At 40.3% G+C, this 27,959-nt stretch overlaps 1 protein-coding gene across 1 annotated transcript; it reads right to left on the minus strand.

Moving 5' to 3' along the window:
- Window positions 1-5,808: 5,808 nt before the first annotated feature.
- LOC141117491 (uncharacterized) lies at window positions 5,809-27,617 on the minus strand. The gene is made up of 6 exons (XM_073610382.1): window positions 27,510-27,617; window positions 23,312-23,656; window positions 17,062-17,373; window positions 11,720-11,866; window positions 8,080-8,114; window positions 5,809-7,285 (listed from the first exon to the last, which is right to left on the minus strand). The coding sequence occupies exons 1-6, from the start codon at window positions 27,550-27,552 to the stop codon at window positions 7,259-7,261; spliced, it is 909 nt and encodes a 302-aa protein (XP_073466483.1). The 5' UTR covers window positions 27,553-27,617; the 3' UTR covers window positions 5,809-7,258.
- Between the last annotated feature and the right edge of the window lie 342 nt (window positions 27,618-27,959).

Genomic DNA, 27,959 nt, shown 5'->3' on the forward strand with positions numbered 1-27,959 from the left:
TATATATTTTTTTTTCACTTTAGCATTTTTTCATTTTAACACTTATTTGAACTTTATTTCAATGTGCTGTCCATTTATAACACAGTATTCACATTACTTTTGGCGCTGCACACTTTTTCTTAAGTTGACTGAAAATGCTGAGCCACCTGACTCCCTTGTCAGCAGCACCGCTGCTTTTCTCACCAGTCCCTCTGCCTGTGTTTCCCAGATTTCTTTGTTCTCTAAGCTCATTCACCTGTTAGTAGCAGTGCCCTGCTGCATGGCCCAGTCCTGGCTTCTGAATAGGGGTTCTCCTAACGCCATGATAGAAACCGACCTGACTCCTGGGACAAGACCTCCTGGCTACTGGCTGGGGCACCTCTGATCCCTGGTTGAGGCCTCCTGTCTCTTGACCCCTGAGTAAGACCTCCTGTCTCCAACTGGGGAGCTGTCTTCAAACAGGGAACCCTGAGCTATTCTCAGGTTTGAGTATAGAACAACCCTGCACACCTGGGTATTCACACAGGCTGCAAGCATCCAGTAAAATCTGGACACAGGATTGAAGGTTCCATTCTACCCAAAACACTTTGGAACCTTCAAGCTCCAGGCCCCAATGCAGGTTTATAGTATCCAGAGAAAGCCAAAAAAAACAGCTTTCTCTACTCAGAAATTATAGTCTGGAACCTCGCATTAAGCCCTAATGTGAATCCTGTGCCAGTTTCTTCTACGTTTCCACAGTGGCAGGGCCTGACATTGTCACACGGTCTAGAATGAATACATTAACCAGTTCATCAGCTATATGTGAGAATCATGCATAGTATGTACCTACACTCAAAGTTTTAATACAGAGAAAAGAAAAAAAAAATGAACATTAAAATAGGGTCAGACTCGATGGACCACTTAGCCTTTTCTGCTGTCACTCTTCTATGTTTCTTCTATTTTAGAAACACATTTACTTTTTTTGGCTAACACCTCTGATTACAAAGAACCTTTATCAACAAACAGGATGTTGCACTTAACATCCACTATTTCTATAGTTTGCAACCACACATCACGTGACTACAGTTAAAATTGCATTTAAAAAAAGCATGAATACTCAAAGCTAAAGAGAAGCATTAAAGAGAACCGGTAACTTAATTACAGTTCAGCTAGCCATTTTAGAGGTTAAGACAATATTTAAAAAGTAGCTCATGCCAGAGAAAATGTCTTTGTCATGGGTGAATCAGATGAATATTTTTAATTGTATTTTATTTAAACTATGTTTAAATCAAACACACAATAGCTTATTTTTACCACTGTCCCAGCTGCCTGTGTAAATGATGCCTGATTTTTCGTACTGTTGAGTGAGCAGCTGGGGGTAGGGATGAGATCGGCTGTATAACTTAACAGCGGTACATGCATGGGGTCACCATTCTAGCTAGGCCTTCTAGAAGGGATGCTCGAATTGTGAGACTAACTGAACAGAAATACAAATATTTTGGCAAGCAGTTGGTGCAGTGTGTAGATGGTTAGGGTTCCGCTTTTTAAAGTTTCAACTCTGTTTAGCATTCCTGACTTTTGGAAGCAGAACCCAGTCTCATTTTGATAACTAGTATAAACAGCAGACCCCAAAACATGCAACTAGTTAAGGATGGAAAGCATCATTGTCCGCTGCATTGTTTCTATAAGACATTCATGGATTAACATAATTGTCATGAATCAGCAGCAGAGATGGTCAGATCTGTGTGGCTACACTTAGAAACATGAGACCAAACCATATATACGGTATATATTAGAGTGAATTTATTATTAGTAAAACAAAAGACATCCGAACACCAACAAACAGCTAACAAAACAGAATGACAAAATAGCTAACCACCTAACAATAATAAAATATATACAAAATGAGTAACACAAGTCACAGGGAATACCAGAGATGTAAGGGAGGGCGAAACCAGGACTGGGATCAGGAACAAGGGGAGCAGATAAAAAGCATCAGGGTGCAGGATACAGGATGCAGGGCAAGAGCAAGATCAGGAGCAGGATAAATGGCAAGTAGCATATGACTTAGTACAGCAAAGCAAAACACTTACAGTATCTCACAAAGGTGAGTACACACCTCACATTTTTGTAAATATTTTATTATATCTTTTCATGTGACAACACTGAAGAAATTACACTTTGCTACAATGTAAACAGTAAGTGTACAGCTTGTATAACAGTGTATATTTGCTGTCTCCTCAAAATAACTCAACACACAGCCATTAATGTCTAAACCACTGGCAACAAAAGTGAGTAGACCCCTAAGTGAAAATGTCCAAATTGGGCCCAAAGTGTCAATATTTTGTGTGGCCACCATTATTTTCCAGCACTGACTTAACCCTCTTGGGCATGGAGTTCACCAGGCTTCACAGGTTACCACTGGAGTCCTCTTCCAATCCTCCATGACGACATCACAGATCTGGTGCATGTTAGAGACCTTATGCTCCTCCACCTTCCGTTTGAGGATGCCCCACAGATGCTCAATAGAGTTTAGGCCTGGAGACAAGCTTGGCTAGTATATCACCTTTACCCTCAGCTTCTTTTGCAAGGCAGTGGTTGTCTTGGAGGTGTGTTTGGGGTTGTTATCATGTTGGAATACCGCCCTGAGGCCCAGTCTCTGAAGGGAGGGGATCATGCTCTGCTTCAGTATGTCACAGTACATGTTGGCATTCATGGTTCCCTCAACTAACTGTAGCTTCTCAGTGCCGGCAGCACTCATGCAGCCCCAGACCATGACACTCCCACCCCCACGCTTGACTATATGCAAGACACATTTGTCTTTGTACTCCTTACCTGGTTGCCACCATCTGAACCAAATAAGTTTATCTTGGTCTCATCAGACCACAGAAAAGGGTTCCAGTAATCCATGTCCTTAGTCTGCTTGTCTTCAGCAAGCTTTCTTGTGCATCATCTTTAGAAGAGGCTTCCTTCTGGGATGACAGCCATGCAGACCAATTTTATGCAGTATGCGGTGAATGGTCTGAGCACTGACTGGCTGACCCCCCATCCCTTCAACCTCTGCAGCAACGCTGGCAGCACTCATACATCTATTTCCCAAAGACAACCTCTGGATATGACGCTGAGCATGTGCACTCAACTTCTTTGGTCGACTGTGGCGAGGCCTGTTCTGAGTGGAACCTGCCCTGTTAAACTGCTGTATGGTCTTGGCCACCATGCTGCAGCTCAGTTTCAGGGTCATGGCAGTCTTATTATAGTCTAGGCCATTTTTATGTAGAGCAACAATTCTTTTTTTCAGATCCTCAGAGAGTTCTTTGCCATGAGGTGCCATGTTGAAATTCCAGTGACCAGTATGAGAGAGTGACAGCGATAACACTGAATTGAACACACCTGCTCCCCATTTACACCTGAGACCTTTTAACACTAAAAAGTCACATCACACCGGGGAGGGAAAATGGCTAATTGGGCCCAATTTGGACATTTTCACTTAGACATTAATGGTTGTGTGTTGAGTTATTTTGAGGGGACAGCAAATTTACACTGTTATACAAGCTGTACACTCACTACTTTACATTGTAGCAAAGTGTCATTTCTTCAGTGTTGTCACATGAAAAAATATGATAAAATATTTACAAAAATGTGAGGGGTGTACTCATTTTTGTGAGATACTGTACGTGCAATATATGTAAGCAGAGGAGAGACTAAATACCCTCCCAGAAACCAGCATCAGGTGGAGACCAATTATTAGAAACTGCTCTAGTGGACACTGAAACTACAACTTTCAGCTCTGGGAAGCACAGTGCCATTAGCAGGTGACCCAGGTCCTGACGATAATAATTATCTGTTGCTCCCCCTTACTGTTTTTTGGTAAATACGGTCCACAAATAAAGAAAATGTAAATATTGTTGCAGGGAACTTCAATATAATTTTCTTCATCAGTTGTGGTATCTAATATAGTGAAGCTATATACCACTAATGACCATTTACAGGACATTGAGGATAGAATACAGGGCAGACTCTATATACTTGGCATTGGCACTACCCACCATGTGCAAAGCATAATGGCAGTGACAATATCATTAACTGAAAAAAAAAAACTGAAGAGCATTCATCATATGAAAGAGGGACTCTTTTTAAAGGTCTTTGAACCCAAACCTATTATACAGTTTAATATTTAGTAGGTGCGATAAATAACCCCCGGCTCCATTTATATATTAAAGTAATTGCAAAAGCTTGTTTTTTACTTTTTAAAAATAACAAACATGTAATACTTAGCTGCCCTGTGCAATGTTTTTGCACACAGCCGCTACTATTCTCCTCTTCTGGGGTCCCCCACTGGCTCTCCTGGCTCCTCCCCCCACCAAGTGCCCCCATAGCAAGCCACTTTCTATAGGGGAACTCATGCGTGACTGCTCCTGAGCTCCACTCTGTGTATCCCTAGGACACACATAGTGGGGCTCAGGCCCACCTCTCACTCCCTTGTTACTGACTGTGATTGACAGCAGCAAGAGCCAATGGCTCCCACTGCTACATCTGAGTCAATGAGGAGGGAGAGAGCTGAGAGAGCCTTGGCTCTCCTACAGATAACTGGATTGAGCTCAGGTATGTTGAACTCCAACCTGGTACCTTCAGTGGTCTTCCTCAACTAACCACTCTTTGGATTGAGGCAGCATATGTGTCTAATAACATTAAAATTACTATGTGGCTGGGTGGTCCTCAATGTAATACAACACCTCATCCCAAAGATCTAATGATAAGGTCAAAGAAGGGGAATATAGGGATTATGACGGTGCCAGGAAAACACGGTACATACCAAGATTTTTTTAAAAATGAGTAATTTTTATTAGAACATATCATATATAAAAAATAATAAACACAAAAATTACAGAGTCAAGGTGTGCATAAATACTAAAAGCATATCTGTAGTGAATTTCACCGAGCTAGGCCTCATAGATGTTGCGGCCAATGCAAAGGATAGGTATTTTAGGTATCCGACATGTTTCGCCAGTATTGGCTTCTTCAGGGATAAGTTGTTAATACCTGAAACGCTACAGTAATTCTGCAAGTCACCAGAGGGGGCCTCACACAACTCCAGCACTAAACCTCCAGCCAGGAGCACAATAGGTAGCTGTAGAGGGCAGTAAAAAGGACCTGGCCAATTATGTATAGAATAGTGCTTTTTAAAATGAATGACAGGACACCGATAAATCCTTACGCTTAGAGAGAAACTCTAAACATCAACAGGAGCAAGATTTGCATGAACAGGAGAAGAGTTTATGTGCCACTTGTAAGACATTGGATAGATATATAGCGAGATGCTGGACTAGGTAGAGCCAGCAGCCAGCGACAACACCAGTCAAGTGGTGGTTGATGCGTCGGTGTCCTGTAACATCCCTGTTCATGCAAATCTTGCTCCTGTTGATGTTTAGAGTTTCTCTCTAAGCGTAAGGATTTATCGGTGTCCTGTCATTCATTTTAAAAAGCACTATTCTATACATAATTGGCCAGGTCCTTTTTACTGCCCTCTACAGCTACCTATTGTGCTCCTGGCTGGAGGTTTAGTGCTGGAGTTGTGTGAGGCCCCCTCTGGTGACTTGCAGAATTACTGTAGCGTTTCAGGTATTAACAACTTATCCCTGAAGAAGCCAATACTGGCGAAACATGTCGGATACCTAAAATACCTATCCTTTGCATTGGCCGCAACATCTATGAGGCCTAGCTCGGTGAAATTCACTACAGATATGCTTTTAGTATTTATGCACACCTTGACTCTGTAATTTTTGTGTTTATTATTTTTTATATATGATATGTTCTAATAAAAATTACTCATTTTTAAAAAAATCTTGGTATGTACCGTGTTTTCCTGGCACCGTCATAATCTCTAATAACATTAAGTTTGAAAGACCTGAACCCCCCTAGGAAGGTGATCATAAAAATGTATCTAAAGACAAAGATTTGTTTTCACTTTAGAGAAAGGGAAGGGTTAAAACACTTGTTAGGCTTTGATTGCTAAAGTTGCAGGAGAAGCGGTGGAAGAACCATACCATAAGTCATAAAATGCAAAGAATATAGAATAGTAACTGTCCGGCTTTATTTTTTAATTGTTTTTCCCTTCGCAAAGTCCTAGTCTTTGTTTTGTTTATACGGCTAATTTAACCTAAAGGGAACTGCTGTAAAAGATACATTCTTTGTAGACTATAGCAAACAGAGAAATACAATTGCACATATTAGCTGGATAATGAGCTTGGGGAGTGAAAATTATTTGAAATGTTATTAAAATGTAAGTTTTAGAATGCAATAAAAAAAAAAATGTATTTAAAATAATTTCTTGGTGTTGTAATATTCAATCTATCATGACTGGTACAACTTCTTATACTGTAATGGCATTATAAACATGTATGAAAAAAAAAAAAAGGTTAAAATAGATTGCAAAGGTTCTGTAAATCCTGTAACATATAGAATATATAGTGCAATTGACCACAAATCTAACCAAATAAACACACATGCAATGTTCTAGATGCATGCTATGTAATTTTACCACTTGAAAAATATATTTTTGTTGTATATTTTTTATAAAAGCTAAACTCCAGGTGGTCATTAAAACACCAATAAATGCAGTTTTTTATTTTTTCAATTTTTAAATGTAACTACTGTAACCTCTATGACTTTGTAATCAGCGGGTTCTTGTAATCCTCCATTTGATAGAACTCAGACTAGAGCTATGGGCCAATCAGGTTTGCTGAATGTACAGTGCATGTGCTGACAAGGAGCATATTGAAATGTGGAGAGAAGGGAGGGATGACCTTATCAGTTTGGTGCTGCTCCCTTACTGGCCAACCACAAGCTAGGGGCAGTGAGGGAACTAAGCTGCATTGTTTACAGAGACTCTAAAGGCTTCTAACAAGTGTGACGTGCAGGCACCCAGATTTGTACCAGCTTTCAGTTTCCTCTGCTTTGCCCTAATGCCGGGTCATTTTCACTGGGCATTACTTCAGCACAACGCTTCCTCATCAGGATCAAGATTGGGGGATAAGCATCTCTGGGTACAAAAGTGGTTACCATTCAAATGTCTACCATACGAAACGCTTCTTAATGCTTTCATAAGTTTTCCAGTTTTACACCTGATGAGTAAACAATATCCTTACTTCCAGCTTTTTAGAGCAGATTGAATTTGAAGGTTAAATTTCTCCACAATTTGTCACTTGTGAGCAGTTGAAAGAATGGCAATACAGGTCTGAAAATTCCCCTTAAATTAAGCCCTGCAACCCCAAAGGAACTTCTAGAGGCTTCTAGTGGTTGATCATCCTTTTACAGGAGCATAAGTGACCTGCAAAATAAACACAGCAAAATATAACTAATGTGCCAAACGGTGTACACTAGACTTATGTTCATGTTTTTTCTGGTAGAGAAAGAAAGGGAAGTAAAGGAGAGAAAGAGCAAAAGAAAGAATGAGAGAGAGAGAAGGAGCAAGTCTAAAAAAGACACACAGAAGAAAAGGAGGGGGGAGAGTAAAAAAAGAGTCAGAAAAAGAAAATAGAGAACAAGAAAGTATAAAGATGCCAGCCTAATTTTTTTCTGCTTAGTAAATTAATACCATTTAGAGCAGGGTAACCAGAAATCACCAGTTTCCGGGCACAGTCCCTGATTTGAGGATGCTTTCCACACCTGCCAAGTGTCCCTGAGTTGGTCTCTAGTTTAAATATCTTTGCCCTATTTCAAATATGGCATGAAGTAGATGCTGCCTGGTCCTTCCTTGTGGACATGTGTGTTTTTTAAATAAGAATTGCCAGGTAAAAGGGAGCAGGGATGGTAGGGGTATTTTTGTTTGCAAGGTAATCTGCCTTACGCACTCCTGACCCCTGAACTCTGTACTTAATGAACTCTTGACCTAGAGCAGAGTGTACTCAGGTTTTATTTAACATACCCCTTTAAAACCCTCTCACAGTCAGCACAATATGGTCAAACTCACCATTTGACACAGCGTGCTTTGTGTGCCGCTATTGGCCTTGTTGTTGCCTCGCCATGGTCCCACCCCATTAAAATTGGACATGGTCAATAGGGTTCTTCAGATTTCAAATTAAAAATCTGGTCACCTTAATTTAGAGATGCTTCTTGACTTACCATCTCATCCTCTGGACGAAATCTCACTGCTCGTTCTAGAGACAAAAATAAAGAGTAAATAAGTCATAATATGTAAGCATAAAACCTTAAAAGCATCCTTTCCATCTTTCTACAATCCTATTTAGTAAAAATCATCTGGTCTAGGGGCTCACTCTCTATTATAGATTGCGTCCTTATGTTCACTTAAAGTAGAACTTGCACTAAAATGCAAGGTATGCTTATTATATCAGCCCCAAATCCAATTGTTGTGTGAATGTTTTAGGCCTGTGAAAAAAAAAAAGGAAATATACTTACCTTCCTCTCACCCAGCTACCTGTGGTGCCAAGGCAGGGGTGATGTCACGATCCTTCTTGCAAGAATCCGGGAGTAATTAGAATACCAAATTTCCTCACTGTATTGAAGCATTGTTTATGAGATTCCGCATACTTGGGTTTCCAAGGACCTTGTAGGAAGGATTGTGAAGTAGACATGTGCACACTGAAATATTTCGTTTCGGAATTTGGTTTTCGCCCGAAAAATACATTTATTTAGTTACTCCCGAAATTCGTTTTTATTTTGTTTTTCATTAAAAATTGCATTCGTTCGAAAATCCAAATTAAGGTCGAATCTGTCATTGAAGGCTTTCGGTGTCTGTTGAATGTTCAAAGAAGATTCGACGGAGCAGCTAAACTGTACAACGCCGTATAGTTTACCTGCTCCGTCGAATCTTCTTAGAACTTTCAACAGACACCATAAGCCAAAGTACGTGTGTACTTAGTTCTAGCTATTTTACTGCTCCTCCTCTTTGGTTACACTTAGCCAATAACATTCATCATCATCATTATTTTTATTTATCTTTTCTCCCCTACGTCGAATCTTTTCTCTCTATGTAGAATAATCTTGGACTAATAGAGTTAAGGTTAGGCACATTCAACCACAGGTTTGATGGACACAGATTGTTATTGTCAGCGTCATGTCGAATCTTCTATCTATATCGAACTGTTGTAGCAACGAAAATGAAAATAAAGCATTTGTTTATGTCGGATCTTTCGTTTTTCGGATTCTGCACTTTCGTTATTGTTTCTTAAAACGGTAACGAAAATATCTGAAATTCGGACAAAAATGCATTCGGACGAAAACGAATGCACATGTCTATTGTGAAGTCACTCTCGGCAGTGCGGAAGCCAGCTGTAAATTAGGTATATTTTCTAACCTTGTTTCCCAGGCTGTGTGTTCCTTTGTTTATGTGGCTATATAAGATGATAGAGGCCTGATATAGCAAGACCTTGCTATATCACTCTCTCCTATCCCCCCGCAGTTCAGTGCTGGGTGCCTGACTGAGCACTCATCAGGTCACATGGGATCCCTGGACCGGTAAAGCACAGATCCAATGTCTCACAGTGGGTAATCACCGGACTCCAGGTCAGCCGGACCGGGGGGATGAGGAAGGGGTCCAGTGTAAGTCCACCTTATAGATTTTCAAGTGTTAAGTAGTCAAGATCAAAAGCATTTTTCTCACATTTTACATATTGAAAGAGCATACAATACAGGGTGCCGAATGCCAATGGTATGCTCAAACTGAGGGCATACCAGGAGCTTTACTGGGATGTAGACACTTAGCCCGGGTTCACACCTATGCGAATTAGATGCGGCTTACACCGCATCTAATTCGCAGGACATTTTAAAATACATTCATATGAATGCATCTGGTTCACATATGTGCGTTGCATTCGCACTGCGCATTGCACAAAAAACGTGTGCGTTTTTTGGGCATTGCGGTGCGAACTACAAGCCTATTATCTCCTATGGGAATGCATCTGATTCGCAGATGCATTGCGTTCTGAACAAGGAATTTCTACTTCTCCTCACTACACCTCCCCCTCTCCCCCCCTCCTCCCTCCCCCTCTCCCTGCTCTCTAATCCTGAGCAAAAACGCAATGAATCCTTTGAACAGGAGATTTTTATCTCACCAGTGAAACCTGAGCTTCAATTCGTACCGCACAAGTGTGAAACAGGGCTTACAGTACATAAGGTAAATATTAACCTAATAATTTGTTGACTCAAACATTTGGGTATTGGGTATAGTTATGGCACTATCTGGGTTAAAGCTTAAATCATTCTGAGGTCTTGAAGTGAGGAAAGAAAGCCCTTTGCAAGCTCCAAATTGCAGTTGAACTTACAGAGTGCTGAGGTCTCTCCCTCCACCCCCATGTGACGGGCCAATCACCATATCTTCCCATACCAGAAGAACTGGTTTACCTCTCTTCCCTCCCAGGAACAAAATGGAAATGCTGGGGAGCAAAAGAGGAGTACTGTATATGGGGGGACTTCAGTATGCCCATATGAGCAAAGCAGAGGATTACTATAAATGTAAAGCTTAGCTTAAGGTTAAATAGCTGTGAAGGATTGTATTTCAGAATTAGGATAGCTTAAAGTGGTAAATCCTAAGAATAATGCTAAGGATCTGAGTTAGCATTTTTTTTGTTAGAATATAGAAGGGGTGGAATCTATGTTGGGTATTTTTTACTATGGCCTCATGGGGAAGATTCGCTCTCTCCATTTGACATGATGACAAGTGCAGAAAGCAATGAAATATCCCAAATTTCTAAGTTGTCACAGGAGTTGAAGGAAAATAATCTAATGAGGAAACTTGTTCTGGGGACAGTTGTTTAAGAGGCATATCCTAACTTTGGGAGATCTTCACTCTTTTCAAAATAAAAATGTTTTGGCTTTACATAGATTTCATTTTTATGGGGTAATTTAGGATTAGGTGTTGAGGTTAGGGGAAAGGATGGATTATGTGATAGGGGGACAACTGTTAGGGATAAGTGGTAGCTTGGAAGAAGGGGGTGTTAAATGTGTGCATAAAGTAAATTTTGTTTGTTCTCAGTCCGTATTTAGCTACACAGTGTATAACTGGAAACCACAACTTCAGTAAAACAGTTCAGAACACAAAAAGTTACTTTTTGTTATCCTTCTAAAAAAGCATCCCTCTCAGTGAAGTACATGATTTGGGAAAACAGGTAAACAGCTAGAAGGGTCCCAGGCCCAATTATACCAAAACTAGAGGATTTTGGTAGCAATTGAGGAGGTGCCCCCACAGTAACTGGGTCTTTTGGAGAAGCTGGGTGCTATTAGTCTCCTGCCCATCTGCCTGCATCCCAGTTATGACAGTGGAGAGCCTATTGCCTGGCTGCATCTCATTTGCCCAGCTACCTCTACCTCATCTGGTGTGGTCTGAGCTGTTGAGAGAGGGAGGCATAGTTACATAGTTAGTCAGGTTGAAAAAAAGACCATCTAGTGCAACCAATAAAAGGGGGGTAAAAAAATCATACAATCCCATATACACAATCCTATACCCACAGTTGATCCAGAGGAAGGCAAAAAAACCCTAGCAAATCATGATCCAATTTGCTCCAGCAGGGGAAAAAATTCCTTCCTGATCCCCCGAGAGACAATCAAATATTTCCTGGATCTGAAGCATAGAAACCCTGAGCATGTTCAGCATCTAGGGAGTTGGTGGAAAAGGAAATAAAGAGGCCTCTACCTGCATCTGAGTATGGTGAGAAAATAGGCACTTTTTTAACAAATTACTTTAGTCTTAGTGGCTGCATAAAGATAAATCTAGGCAATTTACTATCAGTATTTGGTATAAACTTACCAGGACGAGTTTGCTTGTTTGGATCCTTTTTACACAAGCTTCCCCGTCTTTTGGCAAGGATGATCTGATGTATCACTAAGAGAAGGAACGCAAAGCCTAATCCCACATACAGGACAATATAACACTGACTTTGGTCATATTGGTCACCTTGAAAAATAAAGACACAGGATGGCGTTAGATGATGCACTATAACAATAATTGCTTTTAAAGAGTTTTTGGATTAGCATACAAAAAATATTTTAAAAAAACATAAGTTAGAGGTATAATTGAGGAGATTGCCATATTTATCAGCACAAATCTATTTAAATATATAAATATATAAAGGTCAAAAATATACTATGTTTTTTTACAGAAAACAGCATATTTATGGATAGCAGGTAAATATGGCCATTTGTAGGGCTTAAAATTATGTAAATTTGCTGGCCGTTCACCACCATGATGGTGAAAATCATTGGCAGTTCCTAAAAGCGGAACCTAACAAAAAAAAATTAGGGTTTAAGACTAATATTCTTATTTGTAAAGTACATTGGGCCATTTCTGAATAGGAATACATAATAAAATTGACAATTACCCTTTTCCAAACCCATATGGGGACCTATGGCTGTAATTTCCACTATACATAAGATAAATTTAACTGTGCCCTGAATTTCCATTCTCAGAATAGTAAATCCAGATATGCGACAAATGATTTGAATCAGGTGATCAGACAGATAGCAAATGTGCCAGATATCTGCAATGACTGGGCTAGCCATTCAGTAGTGTATAACTAGAAAATATTCAGAGAGCCGGTCACTTACTATTTTATAAATATGACCCAAGGGAAGCCTCTCTCAAACATGGTTCTGTGGAACTCTAAGGTTCCTTTTGAGGTTTCTAGGGGTTCCTTGAGCAATGAGCAATTTCTGCCTCTAAGGTGAGTTTCACACTGATACTAAAGATCTTTTTAGCAATCTGTGAGGGCGGCAATTCTTCCAACTGACCACAAATGTAAAGTCCATGTTTTCCACTGACTTCCAAACTAGTGTACCATGGATGTAGCTATAGTAATTATCACAATGGTTCTCTAAGGGTCGGTTCACACTGGGACGACTTGGGATCCGACTTGTACGCCCTCAAGTCGCCCCAGAAAGAGATTCACATTTAAGTGAATGGGAGCGTCTTAATATACACTACTGAAGTCGCTCCGACTTCAGAGCGTACTCCCTGTACTACTTTGATCCGACTTTGATCCGACTTCAGCCTATTGACTATCATTGAAGTCGGATCAAAGTCGGATCGCTGTCTCGCATGATCCGACTTCGGCATGCGACTTGTGCTCAGATGATCTTGAGGGGGAACTCCGCGCCAAATTTTAAATAAAAATCCGGCATGGGTTCCCCCTCCAAGAGCATACCAGGCCCTTGGGTCTGGTATGGACCTTGAGGGGAACCCCCTACGCCGAAAAAACGGTGTGGGGGGTCCCCCAATCCATACCAGACCCTTATCCGAGCGCGCAGCCCGGCCGGACAGGAATGGGGGTGGGGGACGAGCGAGCGCCCCCCCCCCCCATCCTGAACCGTACCAGGCCGCATGCCCTCAACATGGGGGGGTTGGTGCCTTGGGGGAGGGGGGCGCGCTGCGGCCCCCCCACCCCAAAGCACCTTGTCCCCATGTTGATGAGGACAAGGGCCTCTTCCCGACAACCCTGGCCGTTGGTTGTCGGGGTCTGTGGGCTTATCGGAATCCGGGAGCCCCCTTTAATAAGAGGGCCCCCAGATCCCGGCCCCCCACCCTATGTGAATGAGTATGGTGTACATCGAACCCCTACCCATTCACCTAGGGAAAGTGTCAATTTAAAAAAAAACACTACACAGATTTTTAAAGTAATTTATTAGACAGCTCCGGGGGTCTTCTTCCGACTTCGGGGGTCTCTCCGGTCCTTTCCGCGCTCTCCGGGTCTTCTGCCGGGCTCCTCCGCTATTTTCTGCTCTTTTGCCGCTCTTTTGCTATAGCGGAGGAGCCCGGTCTGCTGCCTTCTTCTCTTCGGGGGTCTCTCCGGTTCTTCTCCGCGCTCTCCGGATCTTCTGCCGGGCTCCTCCGCTATTTTCTGCTGTTTTTTTTTAAATTGACACTTTTTCCCTAGGTGAATGGGTAGGGGTACGATGTACCCCATACTCATTCACATAGGGTGGGGGGCCGGGATCTGGGGGCCCCCTTATTAAAGGGGGCTCCCGGGTTCCGATAAGCCCTCCACCCGCAGACCCCGACAACCAACGGCCAGGGTTGTCGGGAAGAGGCCCTTGTCCTCATCAACATGGGGACAAGGTGCTTTGGGGGGGGCCGCAACGCGCCCCCTCCCCCAAGGCACCAACCCCCCATGTTGAGGGCATGCGGCCTGGTACGGTTCAGGAGGGGGGGGGCGCTCGCTCATCCTCACTCCCATTCCTGTCCGGCCGGGCTGCGTGCTCGGATAAGGGTCTGGTATGGATTGGGGGGGACCCCCCATGCCGTTTTTTCGGCGTAGGGGGTTCCCCTCAAGGTCCATACCAGACCCAAGGGCCTGGTATGCTCCTGGAGGGGGAACCCATGCCGGTTTTTTATTTAAAATTTGGCGCAGAGTTCCCCCTAAAGATTCATACCAAACACAGTGACGGGGATCCAAGTCGGATCCCCGTTCATTGAAAGTCGGACACATGTCGCAGGGCAAAGTCGGATCCACAAGTCGTGTTGAAGTCGCGTTGAAGTTGCGTTGCAAAGTCGCGTTGAAGTCGTGTTGCCCCTGTGTGAATTGAGCCTAGACCAAAAAATGATTTCAAGGGTTCTTTCATGTTAGAAGAGGTTGAGAGGGGCAACCTAAAGGCGTGGGGTACTATCTATGTGCACCATGTATTAGGTATATACACAGTACTTGAATTTGACAAAATAGTATAAACATATAACAAATTAAAGTTTATAAATAGGTTTTAAATAAACACTTAAATACTATTAGCAAAAAAGTGGAACATATTTAATTTATATTTAGGAGATATACATATAAAACACAACAGTGTAAAGTGAATCTCTTATTTGCCTGTGCAAAGTAGGAAAAAGATAAAGGAGCTTATTTACTATAGGCAAAAACCCCTGGTGGGTTTTACTTCTTCTTTATTTCCCTGCAAAGGTAAAGCATAATGGGCTATTATGCATCGCATAGTAGCCCATTATGTGTCACTTACCTGAAACCAAAGCCTGCGATGTCATCGCTGTCCCCACTAGCAGCGAGCGTCCATCTTCACCCCTCTTCCTTCCGGGGCCATGAACTCCGGTTCTGTGACTGGCTGGAGTCGCATCCGCATGGGATCCGCCAGTCACGGCATTACCCCTATTAGAAACGTCACAATCTGCCCTTTCTAAACTGCGCATGCACTGTAGACATCGGCGCATGCGCCGTAGTCATCGGCGCACTTCTTTTTTGTAAATATCTCCTAAACCGTGGAGGTTTAGGAGATATTTCCAGCACCTACAGGTAAGCCTTAGTATAGGCTTACCTGTAGGTAAAAGTGGTTGTACAGGGTGTACAACCACTTTAAATGAGTATTTACCCTCACAGTGGCAGAGTGAGCCCCACTATAAGGGTAGTTTTAAATTTAGAGTTCAGCTTTACAGTATTTTTTTTTTAAATTTTGGATAGAATGGGGAAGGGAAAGACAATATGGCCATTATTATATTTTTTTTTTTTTTAGTGAAATAGAGGAACGCTAAAACCCTTTTATATCTTTATTTTTGTGTGTGTTCCTGTTGCAGATTTCTTCTCACTTTCTGTATATTAAAACAATTGTCTGAAATACAGGAAGTGAGGGTAAATCTTTTTTAACAGAGCCCTGGTTAGCAGTAAGATGTTTTCTGATCCTTCACAAGTTTATTTAAAAAAATAGATTTTGGTTTCACATGTATTTTAACCACTTGTGGACTGCCAGCCATAGATATACTGTGGCAGGGCGCTACTCTGCGCCAGATAACGTACCTAGTACATGATCTGACACTTCCAGGTCTGGAACATGCACCCGCCGATCCTTTGGAAGAGAGGGAGAACGGCGATCAGGACAGAAGGCATGGATCCTGTGTCTCTGCAAAGCAGGGGCACTGATCCATGCCTTTCCCTAGTACAAGCACCTCCCCCAAAGTTAGAAAACACCAAAGTTAGGCACATAGTTAACCCTTTGATTGCCCCCGATGTTCACCCTTTCCCAGCCAGTGTCATTAGTACAGTGGCAGTGCATATTTTTTTAACACTGGTCACTATATTAGTGTCACTGGTCCCCAAAAAGTGTCAGTTAGTGTCTAAATGTCCACTGCAATATCGCAGTCCCTCTATAAGTTGCTGATCGCTGCCATCACTAGTAAACAAAAAATCTCATAATTTGTAGACGCAATCAATAGATGCTTATTGGGATTTTTTTAATCAAAAATATGTAACAGAATACATATTGGCCTAAATTGATGAGGAAATTCTTTTAAAATTTTTGTATTGGATATGTTTTATAGCAGAAATATATATATATATATATATATATATATATATATATATATTTAAATTGTCAGACTTTTCTTGTTTATAGCGCAACAAATAAAAACCGCAGAGGTGATCAAATACCTCCAAAAGAAAGCTCTATTTGTGTGAAAAAAAGCATACATTTTATTTTGGTACAGCGTAGCATGACCATGCAATTGTCAGTTAAAGTAACACAGTGCTGTATCACAAAAAATGGTCTGGTCAAAGCTAAAGTGGATGTAAACCCTCTCCTATACCCAGTGAAGTGAACAGCCTCAGATACACAGAGATGAAACAAATCTCCCTACATAAGTTTTATTTGTATATCTGCTGTCTTTCCCTTTCTACACTCTTTGGAAAGTGCAGATCATGTTAGAAATCTTTTTAACTCTGTCAGCAGTAGGTGTGGAGTCTGGGTTTACACTGTGTGAGAGCTGATTGGAGCAAAGGGACACACCTCCACTCCACGTAGGCAGAAGAACGAAAGAACATGTAGACCTGTGGTCTGAATAGACAAGCTCTCTGCTTATCTACCTCTAAGCTGCCTCCCCGACACAAATTTTCAGCTCATGTTATCTCATTTGTCCGAGAACTTGTCAGAAGTGACTCATGCTGGAGGAACAGACCAGCAGAAAGACATGGCACTTAGAGCTATGGAAAGAGATAAGTAAACACTACAGATGTATGTGTCTAGGTCAGATTTTATGAATGGGGTTTACAACCACTTTAATATACTCCTGGTTACCCTAATGATTGTCAAAAAAAAAAAAAAAAGTTTAGCAACAAACAAATATTTTAAAAAATCCATGGCAAAAACTTCTTCAACACTTACCTTCAGCTGTTAGATATTGAAATACAGTGGAATAATGGGCAGAGATATTTCTGCCTTCTTGAAGGTTTTTAATGTAACAGATAGCTTTTTCAACGTCACTGGTCGTGGGTAGAAAAATCAGATTTCTCAAACTGCCATCTGGATCAAGAGTTAGCCAACCGTCAAGTTCTTTTTCATCGATAGACCACTTAATCAGACTCCATTTGTTGGACCAGTTAAGTGCAATACAGAGCATTACCGTTGTCCCAGGATCTGCATTCTGTTGTGCGACTGGAGCAAGTAAGGTTAGCGTGGGGTCTTCTTGGTTAGGATCTGTGAAAAGGGCCACAAACACATCTGCTACTGAGACAGCATGATAGGTACCAGTTGATGTGTCATATTAAAACTTAGGCATACATCGCAAACTTCCCCAAAATCCCAATGTGTAATTATATATTGGCAATATAGAAGAAAAACAATGAAACAATTAATATATACAGTAGGTGGCAATGTGTATATAGCTGGGATTCCCTGCTTTTGACTAACAAAAATCTCTCATTATTAATTATTATTAATAATATTAGTAGTAATATATATTATAACTATTTCATATACTGTATAGGGGATCATTTACGAATACAGTAATTATCTGCCTAGCCTTTACTCACTTTAAATGAATAATGATGATCAACTCAAAATAATTTAAAGACAGAGTAAAAATTACCCACTTATAATTCAGCCCTGTAGTGAATTTTATTTCATTTTATTATTTTTTTATCTAATTTTAAAGATTGGTTTGTACTATTGTGGGAATAGAAAGTGCTACAATAGTTAATGTGAAAAAAAATATGCATAATTTTTTACAGGAAACAACATTTACATTTTTTTTTCCTCAATAAGTTTTTATTGGATTTTTACAAATACAGAGTAAAGAATACACAACATAGTGATAGTGCAGTAAACTTTGTAGTCCTAACAGTACATTGGAACAAAAGGTACCTAATGCATTAAATATACCTGAATCAACGTCTGTCATTAACAGATAGTATTTATGGTGTCATACAGACCACAGGAGGTCAGTGCATGAATTTGTTCTGCAAAACTTATAATTGAATGAACTCCCAAAGTTGAAGGTAGACAGTAAGAAACAATACACACATTAACAGTAACAATAGTAATTGCAGTTAGATACTATAGTCAAGACTTCCTTGTAAGTTTTTCAAACAATGAGGTTGGGTCAAGAGCTGGAGAACTTTTTGTACCATACTCTGTCCATGGTTGCCAGAATTTGTCAGTGATTAGGTATCTACCTACACTGGATGCAAAGAGTAATTTATAGGTACCATGAGTGTTAATCAGTGAGGTAGAAAGAAATCCCGGATAGCCGCACTCTGGGATAAGGACATCTTTATTTCAATACAATCCAACAATACAGTCAATAGCAGAGACGTACAGGGTGGTAGACTGCCACCTTTCTACCTCACTGCAAACCAGCAAAGCCAGCACCTGGAACCAGTTCTTACTAGGGCGGTGTCATTCCAGAGCAAGAGTGTTTGTGAGCTGCATCTCCTTTTTTCATTAATGTTAATCAGCTGGATAGTTTCCTGGATATCAGGGGTCTTGTGGTCTTTCCAGTGCCTGACCAGGTTAAGTCGGCTGCCAAAAGGATGTGGGATATCAATATCCTCAGAGGTGAAGAAACAGAATCCACTTCCAAGGATAACAGTGCAATACCCAGTGTTGGCTTTAATTTGAGTCTTAGGACCTATGTTAAGAGGTTAAATACTAGATACAAGTATTGGGTTATAATAGGGCAAGACCACCGAAGGTGTATTATTATTCCGGGCTCCCCACAATTTCTCTAGCACAAGGGAGACAGACCTGGGGAAAATCTGGATATGCAATGTGGAGATACCAACATAACAAGATCTTCTGACATTTAAATAATTTTCAATCAAACATTTGTATACCAAATATATTAACAAGAATTTAAAATAAAAAAGGGGAAAATATTTAAACCAATGACCGGGATGGAAGCGGGCATCCCTTTGGTGCCTGCTTCATTTAAAGTCCCAAATCCATTTTTCCTATTTTTGATTATATTAACAGGAATGTTTTAACCATATATCTTAGACCAAACTGCTATCAGAAAATAGTAATGCTATGCTTTTAGACCTAAAGTCAAAGTGTACTGGCATAGAGCAGTTTCTCAACTCCAGTCCTCAAGGCGCCCCAACAGATCATGTGTTCAGGCTTTCCACTATTTTGCACAGGTGATTTGATCAGTACCGTATATACTCAAGTATAAGTCGAATTTTTCAGCACATTTTTTTGTGCTGAAAGTGCCCCCCTCGACTTATACTGGAGTCAAGCACTTTTCTGCAGCAAAAAAATTCATTTTACGAACTGACTTTGGGGCCACTAAGTAGCCCCAAGATACGGGGCCCCAAATTCGATTTGGAAAATGTCATTCTCTGCTGCAGAAAAGTGCTTGACATTTTCTGAACCGATTTTGGGGCCCCATATCTCAGGGCCACTTGGTGCTAGGAACCCCAAATTTGGTGTGCAAACTCAGTGGAACTGATACCATAACATACCCAGCTGGGGTTCCTAGCACCAAGTGGCCCTGAGATACGGGGCCCCAAAACCGGTTCGGAAAAGGTCATTCTCTGCTGCAGAAAAGTGCTTGACATTTTCTGAACTGATTTTTGGGGCCCTGTATCTCGGGGCCACTTGGTGCTAGAAATTTTATGGTGCTAGTTCCAGTGGGTTTGCACACCAAATTTGGGGTTCTTAGCACTAAGTGGCCCCGAGATACGGGACCCCAAATTCGGTCAACTGTGTCCATCTGCAGCAATGTCATTTCGGGACCCTTTGGGTTCAGAGACCCCAAATTTTGGCTGCAGCTAGGGGGCATCTAGGAACCCCTAACTACCGAGTTTGAAGTTCAGAGGACCTAATGCTGCAAATGGGCACAGTGAGGCTGCAAATGGGCACAGTGATGCTGCAAATGGGCATTGTTGACCCTCTTTTCCACTTACAGTAGCTGCGCATTTCTCACCCTCGTCTTATACTCGGGTCAATAAGTTTTTCCCATTTTTTTTGTGGTAAATTAGGGCCTCGACTTATACTCGGAACGACTTATACTCGAGTATATACGGTAATTACCTTAGTTTCATCATCATCAGCCGTTTCATCTGAGGGAAATCCTGAAAGCATGACCTGTTAGAGCGCCTCAAGGACTGGAGTTGAGAAACACTGGCATAGAGGTTAGCAAATCAAATGGGGTAGAAGGGAAGGTCATTCAAATTTATTGGCATAGGGATTCATGAGAATTCAAGTACATGCAGATATTTCCCACTTTAAATTGTGATGAAAAAAAATACTTTCAACTGCCAAACAGTTAAACAAGAACATGTATACATACCTTTAAGAATTCAGTTCTTTTTGGAAATTTTGGACTTCTTTGCCCTGCAGTTTATCACTATTATTGTCCTAAAATTTTACATTACTCCATTAAACCTAATATTGTTTGAAATGTAAATGAAGTAACAGCACTGTATTTAAAGACAGGATGATAAATTAATATTTCCTTCTTGTTTAACTGCTTGCCGACCAGCGCACGATGATGTACGTTGGCATAGTGGCACGGCTGGACAAATGGGCGTACCTGTACGTCCCCTTTAGGATGCGGCTTAGTGGGCGCATGCGCCCGCCGCATACTCTGTGAGCGTGCCCGTGGGTCCCGCGGACTCAATGTCCGCCAGGGGCCCGCAATCGTAACACGGAGTGGCAGAACGGGGAGAAATAAACAAGGTATTTCCCTGTTCTGCCTAGCAACATGACAGAGATCTACTGCTCCCTCTCACTGGGAGCAGTGATCTCTGTCATGTTGTAGTAAGCCCATCCCCCTCACAGTTAGAATCACTCCATAGAACACACTTAACCCCTTGATCGCCCCCTAGTGTTTAACCCCTTCCCTGCAAGTGTCATTTATACAGTAATCAGTGCATTTTTTTAGCACTGATCACTGTATAAATGTCACTGGTCCCAAAATAGTGTCAAAAGTGTCCGATGTGTCTGCCGCAATGTTGCAGTCATGATTAAAAAAAAAATCGCAGATCGCCGCCATTATTAATAAGAAAAAACTATAATAAAAATGCCATAAATCTATTCCCTATTTTGTAGACGCTATAACTTTTGCGCAAACCAAACAATATATACGCTTATTGCGAATTTTTTTTTTTTTTTACAAAAATATATAGAAGAATACATATTGGCCTAAACTGAGAAAGAAATTAGTTTTTTTATGTATTTTTTGGGGATATTTATTATAGCATATAGTAAAAAATATTTACTTTTATTTACTTAAAATACTTTTTTTTTTAAATTGTCACTCTTTTTTTGTTTATAGCGCAAAAAATCAAAACCACAGAGGTGATCAAATACCACCAAAAGCCTATCGGTGACCATCAGTGCATCCTATCAGTGCCCATTAGTGCAAGCTCATCAGCGTACATCAATGAAGGAGAAAAATTACCTGTTTGCAAAATTTTAGAACAAAATATAAAACTGTATTTTTTTTTTACATTTTCGGTCTTTTTTCATTTTTTTAACAAAAAATAAAAAACCCAGAGGTGATCAAATACCAAAATAAAATAAATGTTTGTGGGGAAAAAACTTATAAAAATTTCATTTGGGTACAGTGTTGTATGACCACGCAATTATCGTTCAAAGAGTGAGAGCGCTGAAAGTTGAAAATTGGTCTGGGCAGGAGGGGGTTTAAGTGCCCAGTAAGCAAGTGGTTAAGATAAAGTAGGGCATAAATTATGCATGAGTTTTAGGTTTTTGGGAGTTATGTATTAGCTTTTTAGGGGTATACTTATATAAATGTCCATGAAGTCAGTGTGTCCAAACAACTGCAGAAATGTTATTACGCCAAAAACGCAACAGATCATGAGACGCTGGCGATGGACTTGAATTCCTTCAGAGAAGTTTATTATCAGAAGGTGGGGCGTATAGTAATAGGGGGCGCTTTGAACTTAATAAATTGTACAAAATTTTGTTCACAAACAAATAAAGTGCATGGTGCTTAGCTAAATAGTAATTAATGATTAATTAATAATTCCGTGCTGAAGTAACAGTTATTTAAAATATTTCATCGAAACCAATACAACCAAGACAAATATATTTCATCAAAAAATAAAAGTCCTTAAATCTTTTGTGATGCAACTTCAATCTTTATACCATCACCAATGGCACAACTTCATGAGAAAACACTCGGTGGATGTGAGTGAAATTCTTACTCACCTGACCACCATGACCTCTTTTACTAAAAAGAAGGTCAGATGGGGCTTTTTTAGTGTGGATCTGTGATTTTGCTGGTATATCAGAGGAGATGTGGCTGGAATCTTGCTAATACTCCACTGCAGTAACAATTAGAAAAAATGAAAAAACAGGACCATAGCGTGATACGGTTTAATGCGCCTCCCGGTCACATTACTTCCGGCCACTTCCAGTGGACGGATCTGACCTTTTTTTTAGTTAAAGAGGTCATGGTGGTCTTGTGAGTAGGAAATTCACTCGCATCCATCGGGTGTTCTCTCATGAAGTTTTGCCATTGGTGATGGTGTAAAGATTGAAGTTGCATCACAAAAGATTTATGTACCATACTTTTATTTTTTGATGAAATATTTGACTTTTGATGAAAATTGGTTTTGATGAAATATTTAAAATCACTGTTATTTCAGCACTGAATTATTAATTAAACATTAATTACTATTTAGCTAAGCACCATGCACTTTATTTGTTTATGCACAAAATTTAGTAGAATTTATTAAGCTCACAGCGCCCCCTATTACTATACACCCAAAATCAGATAAGACTAGCACTATTGCACTTTGAGAGGAGCAGCTCATATATATTTATAATTTTCTAGAACTAGCTCATTTAGCTATTCCATAGCGCGAGCTTCTTCTATTTCTCACTCATTATCAGAAGGTACTTGGTGCCAATTTTTTTGTCTTTGTGAATATTTAATAAAAATAATTATTTAATAAAAAGCATTTAGGAAGCTCACAGGGAGATACACATTTTTTTTGTCACCTTTAAAGCTCCAACCAACCATATACTATATCTCTTGTGATTTTGTATTGGTATGGCTGGGCTTATTGGTCCTCTGTATAGTAGTTGAAAGATTGAGGGTAAGATTCTGCTAAAATAATAGTTTTTATGCTAGTCAATATGTGGTGAGCAGAACATGATCTCTTACCTGTAACAATTAATGTGTTGGCTGCATAAAAGGTCTGGTCCAGTCCAGGCTCGGAGCAGTAATATACTCCGGAATCAGATTTGTCCACGTTTTTAATTTCCACAGCAAGCTGTTTTTCTTTGCAGTTTGGTACAATTTTTTCTGATGGTGATGATGGTGCTGATGATGATGATGCACATGTGCTTCGTCCCACATCCTGTAACCCTCCATCTTCCTTTTCTTTATACCACTGCCAGTTAGCAAATTTATTGTCTGCAGTCTTATTACATAGAATGGTGACTGTCTCTCCAGCTTTCACAAATTGGACATGAGGAAACTTCTGGGCAAGTTCACTTGTGAATACACCTGGAAGATAACATGAAACATACAACATATTATTGATTGTATAATTTCATGTGCTCAACAAGCAATCATACAATCAGCCGCTAATTGTTATAGTGATGAAGAGGAATAATTCTAATCCATAGGCCAAATCCCTAAATGTGATCCTTAACATAAACCTATCTTTATATTTATATATATATATATATAAGGAGACATACAGCTAGGCAGCAACCTAAGAGAGCGGTGCACTCCCAGATCCTCCTGTTTTCTATTGTGGGAACTGCAGCCCATACAAGCTACCCTTCTTACCTACAACTACCTGATGTGACATACATTTGGGAGGCCCCTGCTCCTGTTTGCTGCCCATCCGACTCCTTTTCAGATACATCTTTACCTTTGATCGCTTTCAGTGATCCATTGACTAAGTTCACTATTGTGAGCATTTTTCTTTTTCTTCATATTTATTTGAACCTCTAGCTCCTTAAGAAGCATTCTTTGTCAACGTGAAACATGTAGAGCAATTAGAGATTACACCACCTTGGAACACCAGACCTGCAGTGCTCTCTCAAATCCAACTCTACAGGGGAAGTGTACCCTTTCTTTTACCCGGAACTATTGTTTAACTTGTCTATATATAGTTATAGAGAATTATATAGGAGACTGCAGGATAGGATCCATAATGGTGTATATAACTGAGTTGTATGCCTATATCAGATGTGTTTTTAAATTCTCATGTCTATTCCCTGTGTTTTTGTATGCTATTAATAAAATTTTACTTTTTTATATATTTTTTGTAGTCTATTATAGTTGTGCCCTTAAAGTCCCATTATTTAGCCCCTTGATGCCTTTATCTTTATATTTAACCTTTAAACCCTAAATACGCCCTTTAACATAAGCTAACCCAATAAAAACTAAAAACTAAATATAATTATTTTTCACTGAGTAAAGACTTATCACAATGAGAAATGTACCAATAAGAATCTTTTAGCCAGCGGAAGTAAATGTGACATATAACAATCCCTTCATGCCACTTTTTTTGTAGAACAAATTTGGGGATTCCTTTAACCAGTCACCTGGGCTATCAGAGAGAGCCTACCTACTTGTGAGAGAGCTGTTTCTCCAAGGGAAACCCAAGTAGCCATTTGTGCCTTTAAAAAAAAAAAATTATTAAGCTTAAAAGATAAGAATTACCGTATTTATCGGCGTATAACACGCGCCGGCGTATAACACGCGCCAGCGTATAACACGCATCCCAAGTTTAGGAGGGAATTTTAAGTAAAAAAACTTTTAGGAGGGAAATTTAAGGAAAAAAAACTTACATTAAAATGTCCATCAATGCAGCCTTATCGTGTCCATCTGCAGCCTTGCCCAGTGTCCATTGCAGCCTTGTCAGTGCAGCTTTGCCCCAGTGCAGAATTGTCAGTGCAGCTTTGCCCTAGTGCAGCCTTGTCAGTGCAGCCATGTCAGTGCAGCTTTGCCCCAGTGGTCAGTGCAGCTTTGCCCCAGTGGTCAGTGCAGCCTTGCCCCAGTGGTCAGTGCAGCCTTGCCCCAGTGGTCAGTGCAGCCTTGCCCCAGTGGTCAGTGCAGCCTTGCCCCCAGTGTCCATTACATGCTTGGACAGATCGCTTGAAAGATCGCCGCCGCCATAGACATAGCATGTAGTTTTAAATATGGTGCCGGGGAGTTCAGAGGGACTCGGCGGAGCTGAACAAGCACCGCCGAGATACACATAGTCGAGTGTTCTCGGCTCTTTCCGGTGCCGCTCACAGTCCCGCCCAGTCCCGCCCTATGATGGACATAACATAGGTCCAATGACGGGACTGGGCGTGACTGTGAGTGGCACCAGTAAGAGCCGAGAACACTCGACTATGTATATCTCGGCGGCGCTCGTTCAGCTCCGCTGAGTCCCTCGGAACTCCGCGGCGCCATATTTAAAACTACGCGACATGTGAATGTCGGCTGCGATTGCAGCGATCGCTCTGATAGATCACAGATAGCGGGGATCGGCGTATAACACGCACCCACGATTTTCCCCTGATTTTAAGGGGGAAAAAAGTGCGTGTTATACACCGATAAATACGGTATATCAACAAAGCCTATTGGGCATACCCAGGCCTAAATTGAAAACAAAATAAAAGAACAACCAAAAAAAACCCATAAAACACACCATTATAAATCTATCAAACCAGGTATTTGGTAACCAAGGCCTAAGAGGACTTTGTTTGCCATAGCTGGAGAGTGAAAATTAGACATCTGAATACTTTCCCTTAGTACAGAACTCTGCAAGAGAGATATTCAGGAGTAAAACAGTGCATACTATGGAGGCGTTGCCGATAACCCAACAGTATCCCTGGACTCTGTCCAAATATCCCACACCTTGGAGAATGTTTGTGGGCATCCCCTGGATTTGTAAGTAAATTTGTACAATGGGACCATTTTGTTAACAATAGACTTCCAATAAACTAAGGTAGGTGCTTGGGGAGATTTCCATTTAAGGAGTATGGACTTACATGTATAAAACAATAGCCTTTTTTAAATTAATTTTAATTTAATAAAGGCTGTTGTAAAATTCAGTCTCACTGACTGTACTATGCAGCCACCCAGTATTAAGGCAGGTCCTGTTATTGTGATAGTTGAATTGACTGTTAGTTGTTTATTGCAAACCCTTATTACCATCTTCTTTGATTTGTGCTGCATTCATTCAGTAAAAAGTTGTACATTGCTATTTGTCTTATGTCTGTAATGCAAATGTATCAGCCAAATTATATTTGTTAACCTAAAGATGACTCTGATCTTGAAAAGGTATGGACCTGTTGGCTAGATGATAATACCACGGCAAATGATGCAGTAGCCAACTCCTAGATTAATATCATGGTTGTAGTATGTTAATATATTGAACCAATTACTCTCATGTCACAATATCCTGTTATATTATTGAGCACAGATTCTCCTGACCTAAACCTCTTCCCCCCATTGGAGTATAGATAAATAAGGTTGTTTATGTTGTATGGTGTGCCCTGTTGCGGTCTGTTGCCGCATCAGAGGATTTGCCCCTGCGTGGGCTATGTTTGGCCCCTGTGTGGGAAATTTTGTATGCTAATGAAAAATTCAATAAAAAAAAGATTTTATAAAAAAAAAAAAAGATGACTCTGATCACAATACATACCATTTCAGGCAATGGGAAACACCAGTGTTATAAAAAAGTAAAAGATGTATTCAAGATTTAAAAATATACTTGCTTGCCTTGTAATAATTGGTAGGCTATTGTAAAATTGCTTACAAAAATTAATGTGCCCAGTAAACATTTTAGACACTATTAGGCTGATTTACTAAAGGATTTGAGAATATTCACACACAACATTGTGTAAAGATTTATTTCAGTTATTCAACCATGTGAACAGAACATCTCTGTTTACTTACTGCACATGATTGGATAATTGAAGCAAATCTTTACACATTTTGTAGTAGATACATCTTCAAATCTTTTAGTAAATCAGTCCCATACTGATTTACTAAAGGAGGAGAGAATGCTCACTTAGGAAATGTATCTAATCATCTGCAAGATTGGGCTATTAAATGTGAACACAGCTACCAGTTATCGTGAACATTCTCAACCCCTCTACCTATCTATCTATCTATCTATCTATCTATCTATCTATCTATCTATCTATCTATCTACCCGCAAATGATAGAAAAGAAAGAAAATACAAAATAAAAACTTTAATTGTAACCCAATGGAAAGTCTGACATACAAACCCAACCACATACATAGTTTTTTCTTTTGAGTGAAGAACATTCACAAAAAGAATCTCATACAACCTGTTAATTAAAAATTCTTGATGGACACCACCGAATGAAGGAACGAGTTACTTACCATTCAGATAAATATAAAACACGATCACCGTTTTGGCTGTCATGATTCCTTTGCTGGTTACCTGTTGTAGATTAGACAACTTGTGTGCTCTGTGTTTGACTTCCTGCCCATCTGACATATATATATATATTCTGTGTATTGAACATCCTGTCCTTTGCTGGTCACAGAGGGGCTGATTCACAAGTTTAGCAGTTAAGAGAACATGTGCAGAAATGTCCCACCCGGTTTAATCCACTAAATCAGTGATTCCCAACCTGGGGTATGCTACAGTAAATTTAGGGGTACATAGAAATTTTTTGATAATGGCAGAAAAAAGACTATTGGGGTGGTGAGTCAGGAATTTTGCATTTAAGGGTACTTGAGCAAAGGATTCCAACTTATATTATCATTATACAATTATACAATGAAATTCCCCCATCTCCATATAAAAAAATAAACTACATGTATAAA

Source organism: Aquarana catesbeiana, linkage group LG13, assembly GCF_042186555.1.
Source record: "Aquarana catesbeiana isolate 2022-GZ linkage group LG13, ASM4218655v1, whole genome shotgun sequence".
In the NCBI taxonomy this organism is placed as follows: Eukaryota; Metazoa; Chordata; class Amphibia; order Anura; family Ranidae; genus Aquarana; species Aquarana catesbeiana.